The 17,818-nt window shown below is 40.6% G+C and overlaps 1 protein-coding gene and 1 long non-coding RNA gene across 30 annotated transcripts in view; one reads left to right on the top strand and one right to left on the bottom strand.

Annotated features, from left to right (window-relative positions):
* The window catches only part of Pex5l (peroxisomal biogenesis factor 5-like), a 213,573-nt gene that overhangs the window by 125,887 nt on the left and 69,868 nt on the right, over window positions 1-17,818 (top strand). For 11 of the 28 annotated variants that reach the window (XM_087617016.1, XM_087616989.1, NM_173152.4 and 8 more), the window contains 2 exon segments: window positions 8,152-8,256; window positions 17,684-17,795. In XM_087617016.1, coding sequence (XP_087473142.1) covers window positions 8,152-8,256; window positions 17,684-17,795 — 217 coding nt within the window. 28 annotated transcript variants of the gene reach the window in all.
* Window positions 15,635-17,303, bottom strand: LOC134485614 (uncharacterized). 2 transcript variants are annotated; one of them, XR_015674388.1, is made up of 2 exons: window positions 17,169-17,303; window positions 15,635-15,959 (listed from the first exon to the last, which is right to left on the bottom strand). It is a non-coding gene; the product is annotated as an uncharacterized LOC134485614 (long non-coding RNA). The 2 variants fall into 2 exon arrangements; XR_015674390.1 differs by having other exon boundaries at window positions 17,015-17,278.

Here is a 17,818-nt window from a genome sequence, read left to right as displayed (position 1 = left end):
AAGAAATCAAAAGCAATAATAGCACTACCCTGGCATTATGTTTAGGGGATGCAGGCTTCACGCAGCAGTCAAAGACCTTTCAACATGCAGCAGGTTTGATAGTTACCATACAGAAATGTATTCTATATTTATTTAATTTTCAGATACATTATTTATGCCATCTCCAATAAAAAGATAAGCTCAGAAGAAAAGGAGTATTTTAAATCACTTCACCCTAAGTGGAACAAGTTGCTTACAGCAAAATGAGGGACTTGCTCTTGAGATGCGGTGACCAGTGGTTTCCAGGCTCCTCTGTCTGAAGGAGCCTCACATTCTACGTTTTTAAATTGGATATTTTATTTATTTACATTTCAAATGCAATCCCCTTCCCTGGTTTCTACTCTGCAAACCCTCTATCCCATCCCCCCTTACCCTACTTCTATGAGGGTGCTCCCCCACCCACCCACCCACTCCCACCTCACCACTCTAGCATCCCTTTACACTGGGGCATCAAGCCTTCACAGGACCAAGGGCCTCCCCTCTCAGTGATGCCTGATAAGACCCCTTCAGTCCTTCCCCTAACTCCTCCATTGGGGTCCCTGTGATCAGTCCAATGGTTAGCTTCAAGTATCCACATCTGTATTGGTCAGGATCTGGCAGAGCCTCTCAGGAGACATCTGTATCAGACTCCTGTCAGCAAGCACCTTGTAGCATCTGCAATATTGACTGGGTTTGGTGTCTGCATGTGGGATGGATCCCCAGGTTGGGCAGTCTCTGGATGGCCTTTCCCTCTGCTCTACTCTTTGTCCCTGTATTCCCTTTAGACAAGAACAATTCTGAGTTAAAATTTTGGAGATGGGTGGGTGGCCCAATCCATTAAGGAGGGGGGAGTTGTGCGTGCCTAACCTCTGAATATAGTCTCAACAGGTTCTCCCTCCCCTTTGTGGGGTCCCAGGAGGCTCTTGCTTTCCTGGCATCTGGTACTTTCCGGTGGCTACCCCCAGTTCCCCATCCCCTATTGCTACACAGGGCTGTTTAAATTCCTGACCCTCTGTACCTGTCCTTTATCTCTTCCCATACCTGATTCTTCCCCTCTTTTCCCCTCCCCCTCTTCTTTTCCTCCCAAATCCCTCCTACCTTCTATTTCCCTTGATTATTTTCTTCCCCCTTCTAAGTAGTATTGAAGCATCCACTCTTTTGTCTTCCTTCCTCTCAAGCTTCATGTGGTCCATGAGTTGTGTCATGGGTATTCCAAGCTTCTTTTTAGCTAATATCCACTTATCAGTGAGTACATACCATATGTGTTCTTTTCTGACTGAGTTATCTCACTCAGGATGACATTTTCTGAATCCATCCATTTACCTGTGAATTTCACGGTCATTGTTTTTAATAGCTGAGTAGTACTCCATTGTGTAAATGTATCATATTTTCTGTATCCATTCTTCTGTGAAGGACATCGGGGTTGTTTCCAGCTTCTGGCTATTATAAATATGGCTGCTCTGAACATAGAGGAGCATGTGACCTTGTTATATGTTGGGGCATCTTTTGGGTATATGCCCAGGAGTGGTATAGCTGGGTCCTTAGGTAGTGCTATGTCCAATTTTCTGAGGAACCTCCAGACTGATTTCCAGAGTGATTGTACCAGTCTGCAATCCCACCAACAATGGAGGAGTGTTCCTCTTTCTCCACATCCTGGCCAACATCTGCTGTCTCCTAAGTTTTTGATCTTAGCCATTCTCACTGGTGTGAGGTGAAATCTCAGGGTCATTTTGTGTCAAATTTCCCTGATGACTAAAGATGTTGAACATTTCTTTAGGTGCTTCGCAGACATTCAAGTTTCCTCAGTTGAGAATTCTGTTTAGCTCTGTACCCTATTTGTTAATATGGTTATTTGGTTCTCTGGAGTCTAACTTATACTATCATGTCATCTGTAAAGACTGATATTTTGACTTCTTCCTTTCCGAGGAGGAGGCCTGCATGGCCACTGTCACCTTGACAGTCTGTGGAAGGTACAAGACGTGTCTGTGGACATGGTGGGATGGAGCAAGTGACATGCTATTGATGGACAAAATGGATCCTGTTAATTAAAATAAAAAGTTAATGCTTCAGAGCAAACTTCAGGCAACTTTACCCTGCAACACTTAATTTTAATGAATGTTTATTTGTATGTGTGAAGTTCCTCAAACATCTAACTAAAACTTCCCCTGCTAACTCGGGATCACCTTCTGCCAAAGTTGGTCATGTTATGTAATATCAACATCTTAAATAAATAGAAAATGGACATGGAAGAGGTTATGTACTGGTTGTACTTAAATATCTATGTGCCTATGGAGACCGGAACCAGATAATGTGAAATAGTTCAAGAGAAATAAACAGTCTTCATTCTCATGAGGCAGTTTCACGGTTGGGCACATCCTACCAAATAAAGGATGGTGGTAAGGACCTGAGGGGGTTTCAAGTTGACTGTATGTTTCAGAAATTTGGGGTACTAGGCAAGCTAGAAACTGCCTGTAACTCCAATTCCAGAGGACCCAGTTCCCTCTTCTATGTGCAGAGGCACATACTAAAATTGTCTCTTTTTTAAAGGTACAAAGCATTGGGTAAGGCAAGCCCAGAGTTCCCTTCAAGATGGTTAGAAAGGAGAACCAGTGTGTCTACAGTTAGTCCCATTTCCACAACTTTAAAAGAAAATACGGGGCATGGGGAGGTCTTTCCAGGTGGGTGGGGTAGTTGAGATCAGCCCAAGCAGTAGCCTTGTTTGTGTTGGAGATCAACATTGGTGTATTGGGAAAGGGCACAAAATGTCAGGCAGGGATGGCCAGTGCTCAAAGGTCACTGAGAAGCTCTGCTCTAACCTTTTCTCCAGTTGAGGTCTGAAGAGATCACAACACTTACTGTGGCATTTACCTCCCTAAGAAGAAGACTGTTCATCTTGTTCTGCACAAGCCAGCAAAGGGTAGCCATCAGTGATTAGCTTTGTCATAGCTTCCTGCAGTCGCTGAGGCCCCGAGTGCAGAACTCAGGAGTGAGATTAGGTTTTAGCAGAGACTGAGTAACGTTTCAAAATTACGAAGGTGGTGGGTGTATGTATTTGAGTGCATATAAAATCAGTCACAATTATGAGCATGAATATGTCCTAAGAAATATTTAATTTCTAATATTGTCAAAATAAGCTATAGTGTTGGGGGGAATTTTAAGAAGATATTAGATGCTATTTGTATTTTCCCATGTCTGATGATTCTCCATTTTGGACAATAGTGTGAATTGATTTTTAAAATCAAAAACCAAAAGTTTTATCTTAAAGTCATGTTAGTCCCAGGTTAAGAGGGTTATCTAATTTTGTCATATTTTGCTTTTCCCCTATCTTGGTACTTTTCCATTTTTTATTTAGTATCTCTGATAAAGAGGATTAAAGATAGTTAAAACCTTTTTTAAATTACAAACTCGGTGAGCCAACAAGATGGCTCAAGCAGTAAAAGTGCTTACTGCCAAGCTTGAGTTTGAACCCCAGACCTGAAGTAGCAGAAGGAGAGAACAACCAGCCACTGCGCTCGCTCGCTCTCTCTCTCTCTCCCTCTCTCTCTCTCTCCCTCCCTCTCTCTCTCTCCCTCTCTCTCTACCTCTCCCTCCCTCCCTCTCTCTCTCTCTCCCTCCCTCCCTCTCTCTCTTTCCCCTCTCTCCCTCTCTCTCTCCCTCTCGCTCTCTCTCCCTCTCTCTCTCCCTCTCTCTCTCCATCTCTCTCTCTCCCTCTCTCTCTCTCCCTCTCTCTCCCTCCCTCCCTCTCTCTCCCTCTCTCTCTCCCTCTCTCTCTCTCCCTCTCGCTCTCTCTCTCTCCCTCTCGCTCTCTCTCTCTCCCTCTCGCTCTCTCTCTCTCCCTCTCGCTCTCTCTCTCTCTCCCTCTCTCTCTCCCTCTCTCTCCCTCTCTCTCTCCCTCTCTCTCTCCCTCTCTCTCTCCCTCTCTCTCTCCCTCTCTCTCCCTCTCTCTCTCCCTCTCTCTCTCTCTCTCCCTCTCTCTCTCTCCCTCTCTCTCTCACTCTCTCTCTCTCTTTCACACACACACACATCACACACACACATCACACATAATGCAATATTTTAAATTACAAACTCCACAGCAGCCATAATAAAGTCTGTAACAGTAGATTGATTACAAATGAATTGAATATCTGTGTTTTGTGAAAGCTAAGGTACCCAAAATAGATGTCAAGGAAATCTTCACAAAGATGTCAGACTGGTACTCAGCATTAGTAAGAACCAAAGGGGGTGCTAACATTTATAAAGTTGCTATGATCTAAAATAATAAGATCACATGCATGAAATACTTGGGTTAGTTGCACATGAAGAGCAAAAAACAAAAGTGGCTCATTAGAAGTGTGCTTCTGAGTGAGACTGTGGACGGCGGATTCTCCTAGAATGGAAGATTTCCATAATCCTAACACTCTGGAGTAGGAAATAGATAGGAGTGTGTGTGTGTGTGTGTGTGTGTGTGTGTGTGTGTGTAGTGATTGGCGGGCCTTATGCTTAAAATGTGACTGCTGCCCTAAACAGTAGTCATTTCAGTGGAGGAGAGGAGAGCTGCCCTCAGCCCTTAGATACGAGGGTGGACACAGGTGAGATCAGCGGGTCTGGGTTCCTCCTTTGCTTCAGATGCAGATGAGCTGTGGATAAATCATTCTTTGCAGTCTTACCTTCAACTGTCCAAGTGAACTGTACCTCCCCAACCAAGCTACTATGAGATCCAATACCCAAAACTTTGTCAGGTATCTAACAGAATGCTGGCCTCGGGGAACCATCTCCAGCTGGCTTCAGCCCCTCCTCTGAGCGGCAGGGAGTATATAGCAGCATGCCTTACCTCAAGACCTACGTTGGCTCCCCAACCATGGGATGGCCCCATAACTCAGCGTTGCTCTGTATCTTCCACTCCATCCCACCAAGGAAAAGCAGTAAATCGAAGTGGGGCTTTTTAAATAACAAGTGTTAATGCCATTCGCCAGAGCGCTGTGTCTTGGTGATGTATTCCCAATTTCCTAATGGTAGTTGAAAAGGCTGTTCTCAAGAATTGTTTAAAGAGCCATCATTTTATTGTTGAAGAGAGCAATGGTAAAGAAAGGAAAGGCATCACAGAATTCTCCAGCAAAGTACCAAGGACGATGTTACCCTTTTGTGTACAATGTTTTCTGGTTAAAAGCATCTTAAGAAATCCAGCAGGGTCGTGAGCAAAAGTGACTTTCATGTGAGATCAGAAAAGACATGTCTGAAATCATAGCCAAGGCTGTCTTAATGAGATAAACTTAATCACCTTTCCATCCACTTCCTTTCTGTTCCTGTTCAGACTAAGGTAGGAGTGGATGGCTTCATGTAGCATGAAGTATGTAACTTACCTCTTGCTTGAGTGTATCTCCACTTGTATTTTCATTCTGTTGTCTCCGTGTTGTTTGAAATAAGTCGGTGTTAACCTTCCGGCACAGCTCTGTTTGTAAAGTTGAACTGTTGGGTGTATGGGTTTCTTTGAATGTGCTAAGCAACTGACCTTGTAGAGAACCTCACACCATGGTGGCTCCTCTGCTAACACGGAGATCTACTGATGGCAAAACTGAACAGAGTTGCTATATCGCACACCAGCCACATTTGAAATGTTAGTAGCAGCGTCCAACAAACTAGGGGGAAAGTCGGCAACAGCAGCATGAACGGAGGCCATCACGTGACAGGGACAACAGGATGGGAGGGGTCTTTGATAGGAGAGTGGATACCCTGGGCACGGTAGAGTCTCAAATACCCTTTTGGCAGTCACAAAGACGTTACCCGCAGACCTCCGCTCTGTACTCAGACTGTACCACGTTGTTAAACAACAAAGCTCGTGGGGTGTTAGCTCTAAAGCCAACGTTTGCAAGGGGGAACTAACCCAGTATCATGACTCTTTCCAGGTAGTAGGTGTAACCTTGAAGAAAAAATGGCACTGTCTTCAAAAAAGTGACCTGACCCTGGCTTTGGTGGGTTTTTCTGCAAGAAATGCAAAGCCCCGCATGTGTTTATGATTCAACCTTTCAGCCGATCACTGCTTTGTTCTAGAGTTCAGCATGAAAGGACTAAATTTTTGTTTGGTTTTTGTTTCTGTTTTAGTAAAAAAAAAAAAAAAAAGCATGTCTGTTGCTAATTTAGCTATTATAGTTGCACATGTAAAACTTCTCTCTTTGTAGTTTATAGATTGGTAGCATTTCAAATAAAGACATATTTTTTTCAAAATTCACCTGAAATTTTTTGAGATGCTTATCAATTGATATTCTTCCTTCTCATCGCAAGAAGAGTCTAAGTTATTGCTTCTCGATTATACCTTGTAATACTAGACTTGCTCTTTTACATATAGTAGGGGTTTGAATATAAGCATGCCACTTTGTTTATTGCTGTAATATTAGAACGACTTAGAGCATGGAAAGACTTCTTCGCAAATGATTTTGCTCTTGAAAAGAAAAGTTGCAGAAATAAATGTTATAAGACAGTTGTTTTTATAATTGAGGATAGCTTATAAACATAGAGTAAGTTAATAGCATGCACTGTTTCACTAAAACTACATAATATCTGAAGGACATGTTAAATGGCTTAACAGTATCCCAATACACCTTTCCCCAGAATTCAGAACTGTGCTATTATTTATCTTAAGAAAGCCACATTGCCTCATTAAAGAGGAAACATGGAACATCGTTTCCCTTTATTCTCTCTGCAGTCAGTGAGTCTAAGGATCAAGGCCACGTGGTCTTTGGAGAACACATATGAAAATTATTACTGATAGATGCATCTGAGAAATAAGTGATCTGGTACTTGCTATCCCATCTTTAAAAGGAGCACATGGTCATTTGATAATACAGTCCTTAAGCCAAAACAAAGTTACAGAGCTATAAACAGATTCACACATCTTAAAGTTTATCAACTGTACAAAATGGTTTCCATAAATATAAGGTGCAACGGGCTCCATCTCAGGAAGTTAGAACCTGAGTAAATGACAGCTCCCTCCTAAATGGGACCCACTTTCTAGATGTCCTGGGAACTCCTAAAGGGCTAAATATAACGTAAGCCCTTTCCTGCTGCATCAGGTGAGGCTAGCGAGTTTAGTGAGTTCTACAGCTAATTCCCTTCCCAGGCAACAGCACAACACACATGCATGCGCACACACGTGTACACACATACACACAGTGCCTGTCTGTGTGTCTCTTTAGTTAAGACAGCTACATCTTAAGTAGATTGACAACACAAATATTATATGTTCTTAGTATAAAAATGATTTTCTCCAGGGAGGTTCTGCCAAGAGACCTGAGAAAAATCAAAGCTTTTGTTTTGAAAACATTGAGATTGTTGGGAAAGTAATGTTTTGTTTTGTTCCACGATGACATCCCCATGTTTACTCTCATAAACTTGAGAGACTGGTCAACTCAAAGGGGCAGAAGGCTGACATCCCTGGTAACTCACAGTTCTCCTTATCTGAGACAAAATGACACCAGAGACAGCCCCAACAGGATTTGCCTCAACAGGAATGTTTTCCTTGAGTATTTAGAAAAGTCTTCAATTGACAGAAATTTCTAAAACTGTATTGACATTCCTTGGTCTCAAAGACATTAAAATTAGGGGAAAAGTACTCAGGTGAAGACTCAGGTTAGCTCATCTCACAGAACCCCCTGCTGTGTGAAGCCACCATACAATATTTACAAGGGGATATTTATAGACACCTTGAGAAACTCCCTGAAACATGAGACTTCAAAGACCACCAAGCAAAGGCCCTCAGCAAATCAGAGACTGGCCCTAATCTCTAGCCCTAAACCAAAATATCTAGGGGCTGTCTAGTCATAATTTACAAATGAATACAACAGGAAGTCAAAGCATGCTAAAATCAATACTATAAAAATATATTCATATCATGTTCATTGCCTTCAAATATATTATACATATAAAAACACTGTGTCAATCAGGTCCGCTGTAGCGGGTGAGAAAGTAGCTACCTACAAGTTCACAAATAATCTTTCAGATTTTGTGTGTTTTCTCCTCAGCCAAAAGCCTCAAGATTCCCTGGCAGCAGCCCACCTCTTCACTCATGTCGGATCGCTCTTTAAACATTAGCCTGTCTTGTCATAAATAACTTCAAGACGCCTCCTGACACATTCGTTGTTGGTTTCACTGTTGTAGGGAAAAGGCTCTAGGGCTGCAGATAAGGCTGTTGCCATGGTGATGAAGGAGATACCGAGGGAGGAGTCTGCAGAAGAAAAGCCCCTCCTTACTATGACATCACAGGTGGGCAGACCCATAGGGTTCCTGTAGGAAGCTGACATATGTTAATGTACCAAAAATGTGATCATCAGCTAAAAAAAAAAAACAGTAACTCAGGCCAATCTTTTTATAGCAGTTTCAACGAAACAACTGTACAAATATAAATGAGAGACAAAATTGAAAAACAATAGTTCTTGATCATGAATATTAATTTTCATTACTCAACATTAGTTTTAAAGATTAAGACAATATCTGTACAACACTCTACTTCTTTAAAAGGAGTCTTGTTAACTTTGAGCAATACCAATAACAAGCAAAAAAAGAAAAATTGAATTCCTGAATAAATCCAGTCATATTATATACATATGTCAGTTTACCAGTAGATATGCTCTAGATTTTCTTAAATGTTAAATATATTTCTGTTGTGACTTTGCATACTACACATCCGTCTATACATATTTATGTTGATAACGAAGTTACAGGGATGAGCCGGAAGTCCCCACATCTCCATGCAGAAAATGGCTCTCTGTCCCTCCCCACACTTGGTGGCCTTGATAAGGAAACATCATCGCCATTTCAAGCATGAAAGGGTCATTTTCAGCCTCTATTGCAACACACGTCTCGGAAGGCATGCTGAAACTGATCCTGCACATGCCCGGGGACTCCCGAAGCACCCTGTAAAAGTCTCCATAAATATCTATAGCCCTACTCATTGCCACCCTGTGCAAGTCTCAGTTTTAAATTCTGAGATGAAAAATATTTTTCTTGCATTTATCTTATAATTTAGATTAGGTTGTTATGTTAAACATTTCATTTCTTCCATAACACATTCGTAAAGTGCAGTGATTCTCTCCCGATTACGCACCCGCCTAGAATTAGAAAAACGGCCATTTACAGCCCCGCGAAGCGCATTTCTGTCAAATGCTAAATTATGGTAGCTTATTTTCAGAATATCAGCAGATCTGGTCCCCAGCTGCTGCCAACATGTGTGGTTTTATTTTATTCTAAACACCACGTTGTTAGTAATGAAAATTATGTAACATCAAAATTGAATGAATTTTTAGATTATTAAAGATTTCCAGGAATGGGAGATAATTTTTTTATGTTGCGAGAATGGTTCTGTTGTTGTCCATAAAGAAAAGATGCTGCTTCTTCTGTGTAATCGAATCCTTTACTGAGTTGACATAATGAAGTCTATACCATTTTACAATGATCACCTGCCCATCAGAGTAAGACCTTTGTGTATAACATATGCAAGATATCCAGCCCACAATACATCTGTGAATGATTGGCAGGTGGGCCCTTGGCCTTCCTCACAGGTGATGAGGCACACAGCTATGCCAGTGTTGACTCTTGTCAACCATAGCCCCTTGGGATATCACAATTAAGACAGGCTCCAGTTGTCTCAAGGCCTTACCTTTTGCTCTTCTATCCCAGTAATCATTCCCACTTTTATGATATTGTCATTATAGTCTAAGCCTGAATTTAAGATTTCATGTACAATGATATTTTTGATTTTTTTAATTTAGAGAAGAAATCATAAATATCATCATCCTCTCACATTCAGAACATTTGTGTGTGCCCAGTTCCTTGGAAATCTCTGTCTAGTGTCATGTTGACTGTTTCTGAGACTCTGATTATGACTTCACTGCATGAAGATTGTGCAAGGCTTTCCTCGATGCTTTGTACTGGCCAGCTTATGAATCAGCAGGCAGACTTCTGATTCATAGCATGTGGTGCACCTGATGTAATGATAACTCTATGGAACTCGGTGACAGCTATGATAGAATAATTTCTCAATCAAATGTAGTTTTATTAGCTGATAATGTCCTTTACATGACACACAAGTGGCTTTTCCCCTGGTGCGAGCCAGCGGCATGCACAAGCCATAAAGAAGCAGAGTGAGCTGAAAAAGTGAGTACTTCCCACGGCAACCACAGCACCCGGTCCGTCTGCCATGCCGCATCTGTTAACCTGTGTGGATGTCCCAGTGTCTTGATATGTTTGTTCCAGTGTCTCTTGTAAAGTCCCCTATGGCATAACACTACATGTTGCAGAATACAAGGGCTCATCTTCATCCCTGGTTTATTGACGCCAGCAGTCACATCATAGATGCCAGATTTGTCTGAAGCCAATTGCTACCCTGTTGTAATAATCATAAAAGATAAATACAGGATGAGCCAGTGTACTACGTTACCTTGTTCAGTAACGTTTCCTCAGCAGCACAGTATATCAGCCCTTTAAGATTGTGACTACAATGGCTTGCTCTAGAATTTTAGGTGGCCATAGCTAGCCATTCTCCAGTTGAGGCACCTTCAACAGACGGAGCAAAGCAGGGGGATTAGCCAGATGATTTCATTCCAAGCCTAGACCCAAGAAAGTGTAATTACTAATTCTGCTGTCCTAAATTAATGCTAACTCAAATAGTTTGTAAACAGGCATGGCATTGGTGAAAGTTTTGAAGGAAAAACAAATAAATTTCCAAATCTTTAAAGAAAAAGTTTCTAATCCAAATGCATGAATCCTGTGCTGTCCAGTGCTATGGTCACTGACAACTGAGCACTTCTGGGGCTTCTGGCATTTGAGACATGCTGCAAAATTTTTAAGAAGGTGAAATGGTTTTGAAGGGCTAATTTGAAAATATGGAAACTATCACATTAATAATTTTTATTGATCACATGTTGAAGTATTTGGGATATGCTGAATTAAATAGACTATGTTATTGAAATTATTTTTACTTGTTAATGAGCACTGAACATTATTATAGTGTAAAGCTCTTATTGTTTATATAAAACAGCACTGCTCTAAACTGTAATATTATAAGCAAACCAATTTTATGTATCTGTGTACCCAAAGATTATCCCATTGAAAGTAAGGATTCCTTTGTACAAGGCTAATTAATACATTCCTCTCAGAAGGAAACTTGAGAAAGTTTCATTTTGACAAATTTGGTTTCCTGGTTTGTTTTTTTTTTTTAAATCAAGGTATTCCCAGCTCCTTTTTCCTACAAAGCTCAGTGTCTTAGAACTGAGTTTCACATCTCTTCTGCCTAAAGGGCATTTTTCTTCCTCCTCCACCTGTATGCTTTATCTGTTCCCACTTCTTACACACAGTAGGATTTAATTTTAGTCCTTGACTGGGAAAACATTCTCAAAGTCACTAATCATTGCCTTATTTGGGTTCCTATCATCAACTTAAAATGATTGCCTTAATGATGCCTACCTACCTCCTTAGAAATAAGACTACCCAGCTGTGGGATGGTGTTATCAGTTCCTTTCTCCACAAATGGATTAATGTTATACACCTAACTGTCCTGCCTGGAGAAGACTGATCTTAATCTAAAGTCAAGGATTTAAAGGATGTTTGACGATGATAAGAAGCACTAACACAGCAATGTGGCTGGGGCCTGGTCAGTTTTATGCAGGGACCTAATGCCCTTTGGTATCACAGTAGGCATAGGCAGGCTCTGAACTTAGACTATTTAAGGTATGTATGACTTATGCCAATGTGACAAACATGAGATTATTGATCAGTTGTTTCCCAATTATAGCTGCCCTGGTTTTATTTCTGTTGTGGCAAATACCCTCACAAAAAGCAACCTGGGAGAGAAAAGGTTTACAACTCATTACAATCATCAGGTTGCAATCCATTACTGTAGGGAAGTCATGACCGAAAGCTACAGTATGACATCTACAGTTGAGAGAGACAATATATGCATTCTTGATTGTTCACCCTTAACTAGTTTTCTCCTATTACTATTTAGACTCTCCTTCTTAGGGAATGGCACCACCCACAGTGGATTGTGTCTTTGTACCTTCATTAACAATCAAGACAATCCCACACTGACATGCCCACAAGGTCAACCTGATCTAAATAATTTCTGATTAACACCATCTTCCCAGGTGTTTCTAGGTGGAATCAAGTTGACAATTAAAACTGGCCAGCACACAAGCTTTATTGTTTTAACTTTAATGTTATTAATTTTAAAATAATTTAACTTTAAAATTATTCTTAAGTGTTGAAATGCTTAATTATCAGAGCACAATATTCACCTTAAGTGAAACCAGCAGTGTTTTCATGAACTAATGTTTTGTATACTGTTTGATTATCTGACATGCATTTTGCTTTGTTGTCAATATTTAGTAATATATTAACACAAAATTTTCATTCTATTTCTTTTAATAAAGCATCTAAGTTAAAAGATTTATTTAAAGATAAGGAAGTCAAATTTTAGTCACAAAGTAAACAACAAAATTTATTTAGAAGTAAAATATTTTTCCAACGTGGCTATGAATTTGAAAAGGAGTGAGGAGGGTTTGGAAGGAGGAATTGGGGAAGGGAAATGATGGAATTATATTATGATCCCAAAAAAGTAAAAGAAATATTTTTAAGCAAAACATTGCTTTATAATTTGATTCAAATAGATCACATAATAAATGTAATTTTTAAACACTAAAACTAGAGGAGGTAAAAAATGAAACTCAGGGTATTTCAAATAAAGTTTTAAGGCCGCACTCCATTAGAGCTGGGTGAGCTTCCTGCATCTATGTGGCAACTTCCACTGGCCATATCAACTGACCAGTCTTAATAGGTCACAATTCAGTTGAAATCATCTAGCTGAATATTTGATTACCAATAAAGTATAACCACTCAATTGTCTTTTGAATCCTGATTGACAAGGAAGCCCTTTATGCAAGTCCCCACCTACCCTCTTCTTCCATAGTAGTCCCCGTTTCTGTGTCTGCTGACATATTTTCCCTCGAATTCTCCAGATTCGGGTTTCTGATTTAAAATCAGAAGCAGAGTAAGGCAGTTATGTCTTAAGGAGGCTTTGCCCTCCCGTTCACCTATGTCCATGTCCTTCTTTCCAGAGGGTTGGCACTGGCCAGCATAGTCCTGAATGTCCACTGCTTTGCTTCAGATGTTAGTTCTGGGCACTCTTCACCTCTTGGTAGCATTACAAATGCTTCTTAGGTACCACCATGTTCCCCATTTAGAAGACACAATTCTGGAAGGAAATGGGTCTGAATGTCTAGGTTAAGGCTTTCTAGGACATTGTTAAGCATTATGAAAGACCACTGATCTCTCCATGGGTCACTCAAATTCAGTGTGAAGTCCAAGATGCCCACAGAATCATTCTGTTGTACAATCGGCCAGTTAGCTGCACTAAAACTGGTCCACATTTATTAAACCACTACTATAGCATGCACCAAAGTTTCTAATAAAATCTCCAATCTCATGGTAGTTGTAGTCTAATGAGAAGGAATTCGTTAAAACTAAGACAATGATTCCAAATAAGCAGAGATATGGAGATGATTCCAAAAGGTGCTCACTGCCCTGCACTGAAGAAGACTGAGGTGCACCCATCACAGGGACTCCTGCAAGAGAATTAAACATCCATTACCAACATGGGGTCTATTTGTATGCATGCTTGGAATTAAAGCCAGAGCCTTGCACTTGTTAAGTACATATTGTGTTACTGAGGTACAGCCCCAGTGACCTCTGAACTGATGCCAACACTGAGAAGAGATCATAGTTCAAAAATGGAAGTGTAAAGGTGTGAACAGAGCAAGACAAAATCTCACACCTAAGAAAGTGACCTTTCTAAACTCACCTATGATCATCTGGCTAATCTAAGAATCTGATTATCAAAATCACGAAGACTTGACTCAGTTATTAGCAAAGAACTAGGAACCTTTGTGTCACATTGTAATAGCTCCAATGTGCTTTGTACCCTAAGCCTTAAATGAGGGAAGATGATAAAGTGTTTTCAAATGAAATGAAGTAAATCTAAAAGTCAATAAACCTTCTCCATCTGATGAATAAGGAAAGAATGCACGGCATACAATTTTAAAGTAACGATTAGAGGGGCTATTTTAGATTCCACTCAATTCCAATTACCTTTATGACCTGAAGGATTTATTTATTCTTAAACTACCACAAGAAAAACCATCTTCTTGTTTAAGGATGAGGAGGAGGCATGGGGTAAGCTGACCCAGCCTAAACACTTAAAAGTAGCACTTGTGAGACTAAAATAATGCTAAGTCCATAAACTGGAGATGCGATTTACTTGGACTATGTGAGACACACATGTGTGTGTCTTGTGTTCTTGCTGAGCCATTGTCTCATTTGTCAGCCATTTCTTGAACAACTTATTCATGAAAATTCCCTACCGGAAGCTGTGAATGATGTAATTAAGTGTGAGCTGCAGTTGCATCTAAGCTCGGGCCCTGTAAGGGAATCTTCTGTCATCTCCATGACGTCTCTCACCTCATCTTCCACATTCACCAAGGCCCAACCTCTTTCTGACCATTTTAATGGCTGTTCCCTGCTCTCTGTCATCTGATCTTTCATCTTCTTCACCTGGAATCCCAGCACCACTTCAGCCAGAGCACAGAGCACCGCCACACTCCTCTAACCTGGGAAACGCTAACTCTAAAAGCTGTTCACTGTGTCTTCTTGTTTCGTATCTGTGGAGCAAAACCTCAAGAATAACATAATGATATGGGGTGACTGGCACAGTGTTTTCATCAATCGTGGAGTCAGCAGTGGTCACTGGACATTGAGGAGGCACCAGCCTGCAGATGCAGGGTCTAGAAGACTGGAAAGCAATGACTCTGAGCTGGGCTTCCTGGAACCTTTCTGAGCCAGCATCCCCTGGTTCCCTTTCTTCCTGTGCTGAGTGAACCCAGATGGCCACTGGTTCTTCCTCTGGGAAATCCATCTGAAATTTGACTCAGCAACAACAACAAAATTCTATTGCCCTTGGCAAGCACGCTTTCCTCAAGGAAGCTCTTATCCTATAGTGCCTTTCACTTGTTTTTCCATTTGGATATTAATATAAACAATGTTTTTTTCTAGAATTCAACAAATAAATAGGATGGTTTTTCAGCATTCAGAAATTATCTACAGAAGTTGAAGATCCCAATATTCTAAGCTGTAGTAACTCAGGCCTGTTCCACATGCCACATGCACGGAATCAGGATTCAGGCATAAATTCATAGTTCATCGCTGTTTTGGAAAGGGGAGTACCAGAAAACGGTTCTTGAAATATAACTTGTATGTATCGACATTAAAACTGGTACAGGTTGAGAATTCCTAATCTTAAAGCCTAAAGTCTGAAAATTCTCTATGATCCACAACCCATCATGCTTCAATATGAAGCCACAAGTAGAATCCCTTGACTTCAAATGGTAGGACGCTGCCAAAACACAGGCAGACACACAGTACCTATTACAAAATCTCACCTCCAGGCATGTGTGCAAGGTGCATATGACATAAAAGGGAACTTTGTATTTAGATAAAGGTCCCATTCCTAAGTCAGCCTCTCATGTATCCATGAGCATTTCAAAGCTAAGCGGTATCTAAATTCTTCTGTGAACTGAAATGCTACAGCGAAGAAATACCCAAGTCATACTTTTTTAATCAACACAAAGAGAATTTAGTTACATATGCGTATCTGTTCTCGAAATTAAACATCCCTTGGAAAAGTCGTGTTTGTCAAAGAATCAGGATATTCATACTTTTAAAGTGACAGTTGTGTTGCGTCTTATGCACATCAGTTGAAAGGCAGAGAGAACTAGGGCCAGTGGCTGGTAATCAGAGCACACAGCTCTGTTAGAGAAAATCACCCCGAGTATTGTGGGGTGCCATGTTTGATGGTAACCTTCGGCCTCCATAAATCTTGACACTATGGTATCCACAGGAAAGGTCCGTTCCATTAAATACTGAGGGTGAGAAAAACAAGTGACATCAGTACCCCTAGCATGATGCCTGAGTCCTAGAAACTGTCCCCTGCAGAAAGCTTGTGCCCAAACTACTGTATGAGAAGCCGACCCAAACACAGAATCACTGGATGTTAGCAATTTTGTCACTTTCTGGTTTGTTATATGCCTCGCCAATGATTTCAAGTACATTTTAAGATCATAAAATGGACTTTTATGCAGGAAAATATTCCAGCTAATTCCTAAACTTGACTTTTCCATGGCATTTTTAAAAATTCAAATGCCTTACCCAGAAACTACAATGAGCTCAACCTTAAACTCAACACTTGAAACTATCTCACAACAACAAGCATGATAATATTCAAGGGGAATGGAGAGAAAAGGCAAAGGGACCAGAATTTTATTCATAGGCTAAAGGAATCTCTTTGAAAATAAACAAATTAAAATGGTTAAAACCCACAGCCACCTTAGAAAATGTGATTTCGAGTGAAACATGTCTTGGTATGTAGTAACATTACAACTGACAATAATTGAAGAATAGGTAACAGCATTAACTGAAACCCCAAAAGGGAGTATTCCCTACGATATTCCTCAAGAATAGCCACAAATGTGCATGAGAATCAATGTTTAATTCTCTATAAAAAGCTCTAGTGTAGGTATGGGGTTCGATGTGTTGAAGTACCAACAGTGTGCTTGGATGTCCTGTCTGATGACCGTGAACTACTTTATTGACCCTGAACCAGAGGAACAATGGCATGAAAATGCACGTGAGGCATTCTAAAGTATTTCAAAACCTCGACAGGTTAGTTATTAAAATTCTAGACACTTTGAGGCACATCTTTTCTGGACCACAAGTAGAATCAAACAACTATGCTGTCTCCCAGAAAACTGAGACTATCAAGTTTTTCTCTCTTAGCCATAGAAAACCTAGACTCAAAATGAAGCACCAGAACTGAGAGTGTAGAACCCACTGCTAGCAATTAGGACCCTCTGAACTTTAAGTCTAAATAAAAGGTTCTTAAGTCATAGAATGAAGTAATGGTAAAATAGAATCGTACCTACAGGAATCTATTACCACAGACTGAAGGTGTTCACAAACACCTACTAGATGCCCAGACAGGTGATATATAATATTAACTTCTTCTCTCAAATAAAATTTGTTATGTCCTACAAAACCATTCTAAGAAAATGAAAGGGTTTTTTTTGAGGCACCTTGAGCTATTAAGAAGGAAAAAAAATCAATCATGTTCATCCAGTCAACCAAGCAGGTCCATGTGTGTGTACATCTCACCCACAGACATCATCATGTAGCTAGTTCTCATGAGAGCCCATCACCATGGAGTCTGAAGCCACTGTTCCAATGCTTTCTAGAACTTTCAGTCCAAATATAGAGTGCCGTGAGCCCATAGCAACTGTGATGGAACAGGTGTCTTTCTCACTGTGTTGAAATTAGATGATCATAAAGCCACTCCCGGAGGGCGAGACACAGGCTTAAGCATTAATACTGAAGTTGGCTGCATCAAAGATATATTAACAGTGCTGAAGGCTCATTCCCTCCCCGTGGTAATGTTTTGTTTTTCTCTATTGCCCCACCCCATTATTTATTTATGTTTGTGTTTATTTCAGTAGGCTTGCTTGTCCCTTGTGTTGCAAGGCTGCATTTTCATTTACATGCGTCCACACTTTAACAGGGAAGCCCTTTGACATCTGTGTCCATTTGTTCTCAGCTGGTGAATGAGCAACAAGAAAGCAGACCTCTCCTGAGCCCCTCCATCGACGACTTCCTCTGTGAAACCAAATCCGAGGCCATTGCAAAGCCAGTGACGTCCAACACAGCTGGTAATTCATTTCTAACTGTGCTC

The sequence above is a fragment of the Rattus norvegicus genome, chromosome 2 (genome assembly GCF_021556685.1).
Source record: "Rattus norvegicus strain SHRSP/BbbUtx chromosome 2, alternate assembly SHRSP_T2T, whole genome shotgun sequence".
NCBI classification, from domain to species: domain Eukaryota; kingdom Metazoa; phylum Chordata; class Mammalia; order Rodentia; family Muridae; genus Rattus; species Rattus norvegicus.
This window is presented reverse-complemented; position numbering and strand designations above follow the sequence as displayed.